At 43.2% G+C, this 13,850-nt stretch overlaps 1 protein-coding gene across 4 annotated transcripts in view; it reads right to left on the reverse strand.

Annotated features, from left to right (window-relative positions):
- Positions 1-200: 200 nt before the first annotated feature.
- The window catches only part of chd3 (chromodomain helicase DNA binding protein 3), a 59,435-nt gene continuing 45,785 nt past the window's right edge, over positions 201-13,850 (reverse strand). For 3 of the 4 annotated variants that reach the window (XM_040043474.1, XM_040043472.1, XM_040043471.1), the window contains one exon: positions 7,432-9,986. In XM_040043474.1, coding sequence (XP_039899408.1) covers positions 9,718-9,986 — 269 coding nt within the window. In that variant the 3' untranslated portion in view covers positions 7,432-9,717. Of the gene's footprint in view, positions 2,403-7,431; positions 9,987-13,850 lie in introns of those variants that run through there. The other variant, XM_040043473.1, reaches the window with a different exon arrangement.

Below are 13,850 nucleotides of genomic sequence, written 5' to 3' on the forward strand. Positions count from 1 at the left end.
TGCACGTGTTGTGTTTAATCATCCTTTCAATTCAATTCAGTTTTATTCATATCGAGCCAAATCACAACAACAGTTGCCTCAAAGCGCTTTTTACTCAATGAAGTCCACAGAGAGAATTTTTTAATCATTTCATTCAGTTTTATTACAAACAAAACAAAAAAGGAAAGAAAGAAAGAAAAAAAAAACGAGGAGATGCGTCATCATTGAAATGTTTTCACTGCCATTCATCATTTAATCGGCACCAACTACATACACAGTGACACAAAATACCCAGAAATCAACACAAAGTTTTGGAAAGAGGACAAAGTAAAACCAGAAAAAATGAACTAAGTGCTTGATTTGATGTAACATTTTAGTTCAGGGGTTGCAAAACATTTGTAAAATGGACTCTGACTACTTCCTGGGAAGAGTTAAACGTATGGGATAAACGAACTCCTGGCTACCATGATTTTTTTCTTTGTTTTTTTGGCTTTTTAACGTAAAAGAGAGGATGTTGTAGGATTAACAGGTTGACATCAGGTTCTTAATTCATTTTAATGACTTTACATTTCTTTATTAAGGCTTTTTATTAAATGATGCGGTATATTAAGTGGAATTTTTCAGCATGACTGCATTTTTCCTAGAGTTAGATAGTATGCATTTTCATTTTGCTCATAGAAGCATTTAGGGTTACACATGTCCCGTTTTCTATACACGTACGTCATTTGCAAGCCCCAAATCTAAAATGGAAGCGAGGGGGAGGAAAAAAAAAGTTTTCATGTAATATATCTACTTCTGAAGTTAGCTCAACTTCTTCGTTTACAGTCTTTCGTAATCATCGGACGAACATGGCGAAGAGGTGCACCGTGTGTCGCACATACTGTGTTGTTTTTCATAGTTTCTTGTTACAAAAAATGTCTTTTGGTAGAAGCTCTTTCTCAAATAGCAACGGCGAGAACAACAGCAACATCGACAACGACAATACTCATAATCGCGAGAGTGAAAACACAAGAGAACACGAATGAGCTGTTTAAATATGTAAATTACTGTATATCACAGGATTTTGTAGAAAGAAAAAAGAAACTTGGAAATGAAAAAAATACAGGGAAAAAAAAGGGTTGATTGAAGGGGGGAAGGGGGCACGGGGAAGGAAGGAAAGGAAAGGAGGGAGGAGTGCTGAGGGTGGTCGATAGGATTTAATAACACTGACTTGCTTATGAAAGGTTATAAACATTCATAGGAGGTTTCTGAAAAACCTTTTTCTGGAACAAACCCCCCAAATACCTCAAAGCTCTGTACATAAACTAGGAACGAGGGGAAGCGGGAAATACTTTGTGGTCAGACGAGTCCTGAATATATGCATCATACCTTTCTGCGTGTGTTTTATCGGAACATGTACCATCGAAACAAAGTGAAGGTTAAAAAAAACAAAACAAAAAATGAAAGAAGAAGAAGCCGGAGCTGTGCTTGGAGCTGCTTGGACTGAGACATTGGAGATTCAGCCTTTCTCTGAGAGTTAGAAACAGTATTAAAACGACTGTAGGCACAGCTTGACGTATATATATATTTTTCTTCCTTTCTCACGAGACAGCATTATTGTGATTAGAGCATGCTTCAGGAGGGGGGCGGGGGGGGGGGGGGGGGCAGATGGAGTGCAATGGCAGAAATGAGTTTAGTTTCACATGCAGCTTCCTGTCGTGGGTTATAGGAGCAGAAGGGGAGGAGGAGGAGGAAGAAGAAGGTTACATGGTCTACTTGAGAAATCTAAAAAGGTTTCTAGGATTGAGGTGGGTTTAGCGTTGTGTTTGCGTGCGTGTGTGTGTGTGTTTATGCTTGCATTTGTGTGAGGTTAGAAGCATCCCTAAAGGAGGAGGAGGAGGAGGCCGCTGCGAGGAGGCCGTTTATGAGGAGTATAATGGTTTGAGGCAGACAAGAAAAGGTCACAGGAAGTTTTTTGAGACAAGTTGGACTGCGTGTACTGTCGGTGTGTGTCCGTGGACAGTAAGTGCACATGTGCGTGAGTGCTAATGTCCTCTGCATGTGTGTGTCTGTGTGTGACTTGAGCTTTTTAGGGAGTACCAGCCAGCAGAGTAACATTTTCGAGGACTTCTGCGTGTATGCGTGCGTATGTGTCAAAGAAAGGAACTACAATCACTAGCGGGTCAACAAGTTCACCCTCAGTCAGTCAATTACTTTGTGATGTGGAGCTCAGCGACGCTGGTTTCACCGCCAGAACTTTCTAGGAGAGAAATCAAAGGTGTCTTTGCAGCAGATGGGTTTCAGTTTGTGAGTGTGAGCGTGTATGCGTGTCTGTGTGGTTTAGTCGTCGATACAGATGACCTCTCCGCTGCGCTGCTCCCGCCGGTTGACTAGCAGCTCTGCTTCCCGCTCCTTCTTTACAGACATGGGAGGCCCGTTCAGCACTGCCGGATGGTGACGGTGGGGGGAGAAAGAGACACGAGTTCAGTTTAAGCAATTCGGCATGAAAAGTCTTTTCTGTGACGGATACATCTGACTTGAAGCCTTGTGCTCGTTCCTAACTCGAAGCAGAAAAAGAAAAGCAGATTCTTGTGTTATTGAAAGTGTCGACAGGTTTTACCTTCAATAAATCACTGTGATTTGGGTTAAAAGTGCATTCTGGATGCGGGGCTGTTGGAGAAAGAGAGCGATATGTCTTTTCGACACAAAAACAGTAAGAGGGCACTGCTCTTCCAAATCATTAAGAGGGGAGTTGTGGTGGGTGCCTCCGAGCCAAGGGAGAAACTTCCACATTATAAACGAAGCGTGCAACGCCGACACCAAAGTGCCAAAAACTGCAGTTCCTGGACTTTCTACGGACAAACTCAACACCATTATAAAGGATGTTTTGGGACTGGCACAGTGCAATGCAATCCACAGTTTTACTCTCTATGGATGGTTCCCTCTTTATGCCAACTGTGAAGTTGGTTTAGGTTTTTATAACTCGTACAAGGCTTTTTAAGGTAAGCTAAAGACCCTGCAATAATACAGGGAAAACCCCCAGGTAGGTGCTTTCTATAGTTCTCTGGTTGAAAATATCTTGTTGATGTCAGAGTTCAGAGGAGAATGGCCAGACTGCTTTGAGCTGATAGGAAGGCAACCTAACTCAAATGACCACTTGATACAACGAAGGTACAGAGAAGGACAAATCTAATGCAACTCCTCTCTACTAAGAACAGGAAACTGAGTCTCAATTTCTGCTGCAACATTGAATCAGCCTTGAATCAGCGGTCCAGATCGGTCCCGTAGTACCAACTGAGCATCATTTAAACACCAAAATCTGGACCAAAATCTCTGACAGATGTTTCCAGCACCGTGTTGAAACTGTGCCACAAAGAATTAAAGCAGCTCTGAAGGCTAAAGGGGGTCCAACCCATTAGGTAAGCTGTACCTAATGATGTGTGGTGAGTGTGTATAAGTCAATATTTTGCAATGTGGTGCAATTCAAAATCTTACAAACAGCAATTTTCATTCTATTTTTTGGTGAATAAGTCCCACCCAAGTGTGATTTTTAATACTTTTAATGAGAAAACTTGCATAATACAGTACATCAATATATCATATTACATATCCAGTATCAAGTTTGTTTACAATATTGACCAAACCTCAGAATGCATAACTATTAACCTGGACAGAGTGAGGCCAGCAATGAGTAAACACACACTTTATCCACAAGCACGCACACGGTCACACAAGGACACATATGCACACACACACACACATAAAAATTAAGTTCTTTGCACAGCTGGCCAGCAAAAGGATCTGTGCTTCCCACATTTGCGCGCCATCATGAATCTGCTCAGGGAGTACAACGGGGAGTTTAGCGCTCCTTTCGAAACAAGGCCAAGAATGGACCAAAAGAGGTCTGACTCGCGCCACAGGGAAAGAAGTGTCATAACACCCCTGTGCAGATCAAAGATGTCATACGAAGTGTATTGAAGTGAAGACGTTTGGTGGGGGTGGAGGGGTGTTGAAGCCGTGTGCGTCTGTCTGAAACCAGAGGGGGGGACCACTTATGGGGAAACGTATGGCATTTCGCCAGTGGAGGCCAACAGAGGAGATCAAGAGAATGAGCCAGTAGAGAGTTAGTGTGTGGGGCAAGCAAAATCTGATAAGAACCAAAACAAATCGAGGTAAAGACTGGGTGAAAGAGCAGGAGAAATGAGGAGTTGCATAAAAAAAGAAAAGCTGCAGAAGACAGAAGACTGTTCAAATAATGAGAAAACACTATCTTTAATGTGTGCAAATCACAGTACGCCTTAAAAATCTTCAATTCATAATCTTTAATGAAGGAGTCATCAAATCAGAACAACAACTCTGGTTATTGTGTTTTTTAGAAATCGGTACTTAATGAGTGCACCTCGTGGCAGAGTTGCGCCATGTTTGGACACCAGGGACTCACAGGAATGGACCGGTGCTTGTTGTTTCTGATTTTATCTCGGTGAGAACAGCCTCACTGCTGGCTGTTTACTCTTCGCTTCCTGCTGGAGCTCTTTCACTTTAAAAGCACTCCCATGGCAAAAAAGCAGGGAAATCTTTACTATTAATTAGTCACATAAACCCAAAACACGTGGATGTCCCAAAGTCCTTTTTTTGTTGTTGCTGTTTTTGATTTTGAGCTTTGCTGGTAAATGCTGAACGCTGCGCCTGGTTGCACTGGTGGAATTTATGTCCGATTTTACAAGTGTGAAAATAATCACCGTGAGATAATGCTGCTAAAAAAAGTCATTAAATATAACCACTAAAGGTAATTAAATGCTCGACATCTGAATCTTTAATTTGAAAAAAGGTCTACCCAACAACAACATTTCAGGTTTCACCTGCTGAAAAATGGGACTCAGTTCTAAAGATTAAGGACCCTGAACCCTCACAAACCCACAGCACCTCTTCAGCAGGGCCCAAAAAAGGCATTCAAGGTAAAGAAGGAGTGGAGATAAAACAGGAGGAGAAATTCAATGAAGCACTTGTACTATACCAGATAAAGATTCCCTCTGCGATGTCTGCAACAGTGTACATGTCTTTCTGCTGCCAAAGTAACTCTGCAATACTTCACCTCTATCTACTCAAGCTCCTCCCCTTCCCAGCCCCCCCAGCGTTGTGTGCATGCTCTCAAAAAAGCCATCTTCTCCTCGGCCTGAAACTCTGGACTGAGCTGGATGGAGCATCTGAAATCTAAAAGGCAGTAAAAATGATTCCTGGCCAACATGTCAGTCTGTGTCTCTCCCTTGTAGGTCCTGCCTACTCTTTGTTAGAAGTGAATGCTGCCAGGTTGGCAAGAAAGGCAGCATTTTTTCCCCTCGCTGAAAAGCTTTGCGTGAGTGCATCAATGCAAAAACCTCTCACCAAGAACAACCCTGTGTCTCTAAACTGTCAACTTTTCAGGAAGTAAAAAAAGAAGAAAAACAAAACACAAAAACGCGGGCTTGTTTTTTAGAAATCTATAGAGCCCAACTGAGAGAGAAAGAGAGGAAAAGTAAGACGTGCATGTAGCAGGAGGTTCACATACAACTGAGAACGAAGAATATGCTTCTGGAGGTACAAATCGTAAAATCGAGCTCTGAAACTGTGAGTGGTTTTATTTATAGGCTAGAGAAAGGACATCCTCACTCCAGAAAATTGTCAGGAAATAAAGATTATCCCCCAAAAAACATATTGGTAAATTATTCTTTACGTATCCTTCGTGACCCTGAATCTTTTTCTATTCTCAGTCTTACTAATACCTGAAGCCTCACAAATAATTTCTAAACCTGAGGTGGCTGTGACAAGGAGGTAGAGCAGGTCATCTACTAATGGGAAAGCTGTTGGTTCGATTCCTCGGGCAAAATACTGAACCTCAAGTTGCTCCTGATGTATTCATCAGAGTGTAAATATGTCGGCTAAAAAGTGCTTAGATGTACAAAAAAGAGGTTGCGTGAATACAAGTAGAGCAGAAAAGTGCTATATAAGAATCAGTCCATTCAAATGAATGTGACTGCCATGTTATCTGACTATTAATACAGACAGCAGCCTAATGTCTCCAAACACATATTTGTGTTAAGATGTAGACTCTTTCCAAGGTAGAAGATATTTGATACTGGAAGCTTTCTGGCCTTCATTTGTAGTTTGCTTGTCCAGATTTTAATGATTAACCACATGTGAGCAGGCTTCAGCTGCTCACGGGCGCAATCTGTGTTAAGATATCATCAGCCGATATTAGCTAATTGACAATCGAACGATATCGGCATTTATAACGGCTGATAAATTTTAAAAAAGAAATGGAAGAACCATCATTAGCCATCACTGATGTTGCATAGTTTTCCCACCAGAGGGCCTTCTGCAACATCCCTTTTGGCAATCCGGTCATTAAGTGATGACGTGACGAATCCTACTTCCGGGTCTAAAGTAGTCTGCGTTTAATATGGCTTTTGTGTTGTTAACATGTTTAATGTTTTGTATTTTCTTCTATTTAATCTCAAAAAGCTCCTAAAACAGTCAGTGATCACTGTTGACCTCCCTCGGCTTTTATTACCGCTAATCATTTATTTAAGCTCAGTTTTTAAAACCTTAGGATGTAACTACAGCCCAGCCCATGCAGCAGTATATGAATGACTAACCTCGTATTGTGGATGGATTATCTCAGTTGTTCTCCTGGCTGAAGTTTGGTCCTTTTACAGCATCCTGCCATGCGATTACATTTGTTCCTGACCACCGAGAACACTCACGTTAACTTTTATCGAGTGGAAAAAAAGTTAGCTTGTTTATATTATGCTAACATAGCTGTGTCGCTAGCGGTCACGTAGCACATCATTATATACCAGCTAGCCAAACTTCAGTAACCCTACAAACGTCACTGCTGTTTAGTTTTCTGTCTTCATTTATGTTGGAAGTGATAGCAGAGCTGTACGTTTTAATTTGTTTCCAAAACCCCGCAGTCAGGACATGCTATATTGTATTTAGATAGAAGCTAGCGAGCTAACTCCCTGCTAACTTCTAACTCCGTTAAATGTCATAAATTCCGTTTTCATGGATGCCTGGATGTTAAACTCAATTGTTACACCTGGTAGAGCAGAACGCTGATCATTTTATTAAAGATGAAAGACTTTAGACAGTTTTTCAACTCTCAGTAATGCCATAGTGATCGTTTGATATATGGACCTGCAGCGGAGTTTAGGCCCAGACACGGCTAGTGACGTCAGACTTAACGACCGGATAGGTTTTCAGAACGCTACAAATAACAACCAGCGGATCTGAGCAGACTTCAGGCAGAGCGTAAATGAATAACTAGTGCAAGTGAAACCTGTTCATGTTTCGTGTGTCTGGAAAAAAAAAAAAAATCAGCCGATATATCGGATTTTTACATCACAGACATTAGTATCGTGTTGATCCTATATATCGGTCAGGCACCCGGAGGAACATGTTTCCTAAAATGCAGTCTCATAAAAATCAACTCATGACTAACGATAGCTTAGCTGTTTTATTAGCTTTAAAATGCATCCACTCCTGTAAACATGAAGTCTTGAGCTACAAAGTTGTGAAATTATGGAAAATGTCCCTCAGTGGTGAAGACACTGTAAGTGCACTATTCTGTCATTTTAGCTCTGTTTTGGTGCTCCACCACGATCACTCGCTGCTCCCGGGGATGGGCAGGATGCATATATTGTATTTATTTTCTCTGAAAACAGCTGCCTGCAGCTGGAAACAGTCTCGAGAGTAGTCACTGAACCAAAACAGAGCTAAACCGAAAGGTGCTAAAATACTCCCGACTGCTGAGCCGGACGATATGTGTGCACTTCACACGTACAACATATTAATGCCATCTTTTCTTTAGATAGAAAATACCAACGAGAGCTTCAAGTCATAGTTTTGCTCATTTTAGACTGAATTGCAATCAGGATAACAGACTTTAAGGTATATACTGACTGATCTAAGATGTTTAGCTTATTTTCTAAGAGCAGAAAAACATATTTGAACAAAATACTTTAATATTTCTAGTAAGGTATCCAAAGTCGTACTGACATCAAACAGGCATGTCAAACAGTTGGCACAAATCACACACATTCACACTCATTTCTTAACCTACAGACATGCACGACATTCTCATTGCAGGCCGCACTGCTACCACACTTCTCCGGTCATTAAGTCCTTTAAACTCAAAGGGAAATATCACTCAGTTTTAGCTGAAAGCAATCCAAATTCATTGCTTTTTCCCTTTAGATACGAGGCAGAATGGTTCATCTCTAGGACGCCACACAGCGCGCACACCAAGCTGGAAAAACGATGACACGGTCCAGAATGTTTTATTTTCTCGGGGTTCAGGGGACATTTTCCAGCGTGGAATCCATCACGCTGTCACAGCGAGGAAACTCAAAGAACAAAAAAAGAAAAAAACGCCTTCAAAGAGAGTCTCCCTTTTTTCTTCGATGACAGATTACAGTCTTCATCTTTTGGGAAGAGCCGCTCATAAATTATGATCTTTTGTATTTTTCAGTGATTAGGCTTAAAAACAGGAAATGTAAGTACTTCATTAGAGTGATATTCCCCTTCAAGTGACCCCCCCACTCCCCCCCAAAGAAAACGGGTGCAACAGTAAGTATGCTTTCTAATACAGTACATGTCTTTGCTGTTCATCAGTTTGGGTTAGAGCTGCCAACCGCTGGACAAAGGCATCGTCTCAGTTTTTACATCTATGCTTCTTGTTTGGACTCAGGAATGCGAGAGAGGGCAAGAGAGTCCATGGGAAGTCGTGTTTTATACTTAGAAAACTTTTTTCTTCTTCTTTTTTTAAACTTTCGCCCCTCGTTTTTGTTGTTTTTTCTTCGCAAGATAATCTCGGTCCACTTTATCTCCCTCGCTCTATTTTGAGTTTGGGTTTCATCTGCCTATACTCAGCAGATAAATTCACTTGTTTGCAGGTTTTACAGGTTGTGTGCGAGTTCCAGAGCATGTAATATATATGCATATCTGAGCGTGTTCGACTGAGAAAGAGAGACGGAGGAGTTGAAGACTGCGGAGGAATGAGGGAGTACGGGGTCAGATCGAGGGGACAGCCTTGTTCAGCCAGCCGGCGGATGAAAAATTGATCCGGAGGGAAATCTTTTTTTTGTCTCAGAGGGAGAAATAGAAGAGCTAAAGAAGTCTGTATAAGGAGGAATTAAATGAAAAAAGATCCTCTTTTGTTGCATTGTTTTTTCTTTTTATTCGGCGTCTAATTTAGAGTTTTTGAAATCCTGTGATTGCATTAAGCAGCTTTCCCAATCCCACCCCCCTTCTTTTTGGCCAAGGCCTTCAAAGTAAGGTTCGTTTGTTCCAGATAAGTACTCTCTCTTTTTGTCTCTGCCCCCACCACCCCCACCACCCCCCGGGCATCATTAGTGCTTGATCTCAAGGCCAGATTTTCACCTCTCCCTTATTATTTTGGACTCACTCCTTATGCAGTTGATTGCTTGTTTTCTTTAGTGGATCAAAGTGCCGCCGCTACTTTTCACATTTCATGTCCGCTTGTTTTGTGTTTTTTTCCTTTCTGCCTCCCATCCTTATTCAATCCATCCAGCGAGCTTTTCTTCTCCCTTTATATCTCTCACATTCCAGCTGTGTCAAAGTGCTCTATCCTTGGATCCTTTTTGGAAACGCTCTCATGCATTCGGCTTCTCGTCTCATTTTTGTTACATTCCACGATTGTTTTTCCATCCAAACGTCGCCCTGTTTTTATTGTTTTAGTGTTCACCTCCCCGCTTTTGCCCCTCAGGGTTTCTTTGGTCGCCCGTTGCGCGGCAGGTTCTCCACTGTGTTGCTGAGGCGGTACTTGACGATGATGCTGTGCACCGTGGATTTAGGCATCCTCAGCTCCTGCCCGATGGCCCCCTCTGACTTTCCGTCCTTCCAAAGGTCCACCACACGCTGCCGCTGCACCACATCGTGCTCCTTGGTCTTCTGGCAAACGCTGGCAGCGGTTGGCCCTCCGGTGGCTCCACCAGCGGCTCCCCCGGTGGCCCCAGCAGCGGCGGCGGCTTCTGTGGGGGCAGACAAGCGGCAGACTGTAGTGGAGGCTTGGAGACGGGAGAAGGATAATGTGACACTTAACTGGTCCCTGTAGGGATTTGCTCTTTTAGTTTGCCTCCCTCCTCTCTGTGGGGGGGGAGGTCGGAGGTCAGGGGAGAGCTACCGAAGCTGGAGTGGTGGAGGGGTGGGGGGAGCTGAGGTTCAGTGTCCTGCTCAAGGACACTTTAGCAGGATGGGTACTTGCAGACACGCGTGCTCCACTCCATCTGTTTAATGTTTACGCCTCTAAAGGATGAAGTCTGGTCTAATGTGTGGGACTCCTTCTAGCACAGATGTGTAGCGTCCTGATGGCAGAAACAGGCTCTCCAGAATGCAACTCGAGTTATTGTGCAAATGCTGACAGACTGCCACGTGTGAGACAGCACCAAACAATCCTTCATCAGAGCATTGTTACGTTTTGTTGCGCGGTTCACAGAGTGCAGCTAAAGCAGTAGATGTGCACTTAAAGCGCCACAGCCCGAGTATTTTTGGACATGTTTTGTGTACTCAAGTGTGGGAGCTTCTCTTGGGGAAGTGCGCTGTTAATGGAGGGGGGGTCGCAGAATCAGAGAATTGTTATTTTAACTCCGTCCATTCCTCCAGCTCACTTTTTTTCCCTCCCCCCTCCCCCTTTCGGGCTCAATCTAAAAAGGTCACGACGCAGCGCAACCCCAATCAAGACCGTAAATGTGGTCTCATTTGCTGCATGCTTGTGCCCCGCTGCGGTGCTCGAGACTGCAGCCCCCAGGCCCACGCTCAGCTTCAGCTGCAGTCTCGCCACGAAAAGGCCCCCGGTGAGCAAAAAAAAAAAACCCCACGAAGCAACACAGCACGCGTGTGACTATTTCTGAAGCAGCCGGTGCTCGGCCCAGCCCTCTGCCAGTTCACAAGTCACAACACGAGGTTTAAACAACCAAACTCGTGCGGCTTTGGTCCCTCTCAAAATACCTTGGTAGAAAGTCCGAATGTTTTCTTGGCACGGGCCGAACCCAGACAGCCTGAGCATAATGACATTTTCAGAGATAGGCCCTGGCTCTCGAAAAAGCAATGCTTTTGACAGATGTCTCAGTCTGCAATTACAAAAAAAAAAAAAAATCAAGATACACCGAGCGAGAGGGACAGGAGAAGCACTTGGAGAGAGAGAGAGAGAAAGCTGGCTATTGCGGTTTTTAGAGCTAAAGCTATTGGGGAATATCAGGTTTTACCAGTTATCTCTGCCACATCGCCGCTATCTAAACATCTCCAAACACGAATGCACATGCAGAGCAGAGAGCGCGTCTGGAGAGCACATGCTGTTACCAAACTAATTACGAGAAAATACATGCTGGAAAAACTGCCAGCGAGCCCTGACAGACTGCAGACGAGGAGAGCTGGACAAGAAGTCAAAATAAAATAGATTTTTCTTTTTCTCTGCTTTTTTAACTCTTAAGCCCTTAACTCAATAAGTAATTAGAGCCACGGCAGGACCCAACAAGAGAAAATAAACAGGCTCCTTGGGGCAGGTTTGATAGCGCTCCGGCTGTGCTTTATCGTTGCACAATGTGTCATTAGATCCCATAAGTGCTGAGCTGAGTATTGAGGTTTCGAGGCCGGACATGTTAAGAGATGAGAACGCCTTAATATAGCAGCGCAGCACGCTCGTGTTTGATTTGGGTAATGTCTATTTCAGGTGTCTATCTGGCAGCCACATCAGAAAGCTCTGCTGCAGATGGTTTTTTCCGATACGGACTCCTTTCTGGATTTTTAAGGTTTCGCAACTAAACCTGCTTAGGGGTGAGGGGGGAGATAAAGTGACTGTTCAGAATGCCTAAAAGGGCGCTGCTTTAGAAGCCATCAGGTAGCTCTTTCAGTCACACGACACGGCATTAAAATGAAACCCAAGACTCGAGCAATGATCCGAAATCTACGCGTAATGCAAAGACATCCTGAAATACCCGATTCCCCAGGCACGCTCATTTCAGCGAGGCCTCTGCAATATTTTTCCATTTTCTTTTGCCTAATCTTTTTCCACAACAACATAACCATATATAGCTGGAATTCCTCAAATGACATCTTTAAAAATAGGAGCAGCACTTTGGACCGGTTTTGTCCATCAACGGCGCACGTTGCCAAGTAATCAAGTTCTGATCTCTGCGGCCAGATCTGGGCTTCTCCGTCGGGGTGTCTCGGAGGCTGGAGTTGGCGCGCACCCTTTCAAATATGAAACTATAAAAAGTGTCACCGGTGGGATTTGTCTGCTTCTGTTTTCTCACAGGTTTCTTTTGCCAGAGCAGATGGTATAAAAACAAGGAGGACATTAAACAGTGAAAATGAATGGCTCAGTCACGCTAGAGAAAAAAATATGACAGCAACCTCCTTGAGCCTAGGAAAAGTCAGCGGTTGCCCGGTGATTGGATTTTATTTTTTTTTTCACATCTGGAAACTCGTTAGAAGTAGAAGCAACTACCAACAGACTAACCTCAGGGCAACAACTTTCAATTGCAAGTCGATTGCACAGGATGCCTGGTTGGAGGCAACCTGTCTCCAAACAATTGCAGCCTGATTCAAACAGCTTGGAGGTTAGCCAGCAAGACATCAACCTGAGTCAGTCTGCACTGATAAGCTCAACTCGTGTGCAATGCATCTCTTTGCAATAGGGGACTTGACTCAATGCATCTGCATAGTACTTATATTCCTATATAAAAGAAAGCCTTTCTGAGCACCTGTGATATTTTACAGTTAAACTGCTGTTCTGCAGTAACTATGTCACTATCTGTGGAGAAATGTCTGAATTTCTCTTTGGATGTCAGTAGTTAATGTGAATTTCTGAGTATGCAGACTGCAACCAATTTGCAATGTTCACTGTTTCCACCGTTAATGATCATATTACCACAAACAGGTTGAATGTAACTGTCAACTTAATCCAATTTAATCACAAACCAATGCAAACTGATTTGGTTTTCTTTCTGTTTTATTGCTGCCTGACTCACTAAAGTTTCTCTGAGGATAGCAACTGACTGCAAGTAGCAAAAGCCCAGGTCCCCATCTTTGAAGCAGCTATTTGAAAGGCAACAAGACTGAAAGCAATTACAATCATTCATTCCTCAGTGTGACTGTAGCGTAAGGACTAAACCCAGTTATTGATGCAGTTTAGCAAAAATAAGAACGCTAAAAACTGTTGCAGCAGATTCTGAGATTTACCCACTAGTAATCAGTAGCATGGGTGAAGCATTTCCCATAATGCAACACAGTACCATCTTTTCATTATACCCTTCATGCCTGGTTAATTACTATAGCTTTCAAGAACTCTTGAAAGCACTTTCTCTTTGCTTTCTATTTTGAAGCGAGCTGAGACTAAAAGATAGTTGTCTGTCACGCTGATCGCTGTGTCAGATTACACAGAGGCATAAAATCTTGCCACTTTATGACTGACAGACATGACAGACTGCACCCGCTGAGTCACGCTTGTCATCCATCAAAACATGTGTGTAAAGAGGTGCTAGCTTGTAATTTCCAGGATAGCAAGGAAAGGAAAAGGAACAGAAGATGGCAGCTGAAGCAGTCATTATAATATTGAGTTCTGACCACACCGGCAACATAATTCCTCTTTTGCATTGTCATGATTACAGCTGTACAGAGCTCAGCGGTAGAAAAAAATATCTCGATGGCTGGAAAAAGCAATCTGAACCGAAGGGAACCGTCGTGGATGACACCAACACATTTTTAACATGCTAGTGAGACACTACAGGAGGCTGTCAGGCATGGAGCCTCGGTTTTAGTCCGTAGGCGAACAGACGGCCCACATCGTCTGGATCGGCCCACGATCGCAGCGTTATCATGTAGTCTGAACCTGGCAT

Source organism: Simochromis diagramma, unplaced genomic scaffold (genome assembly GCF_900408965.1).
Source record: "Simochromis diagramma unplaced genomic scaffold, fSimDia1.1 OVJJ01000656.1, whole genome shotgun sequence".
NCBI lineage: Eukaryota > Metazoa > Chordata > Actinopteri > Cichliformes > Cichlidae > Simochromis > Simochromis diagramma.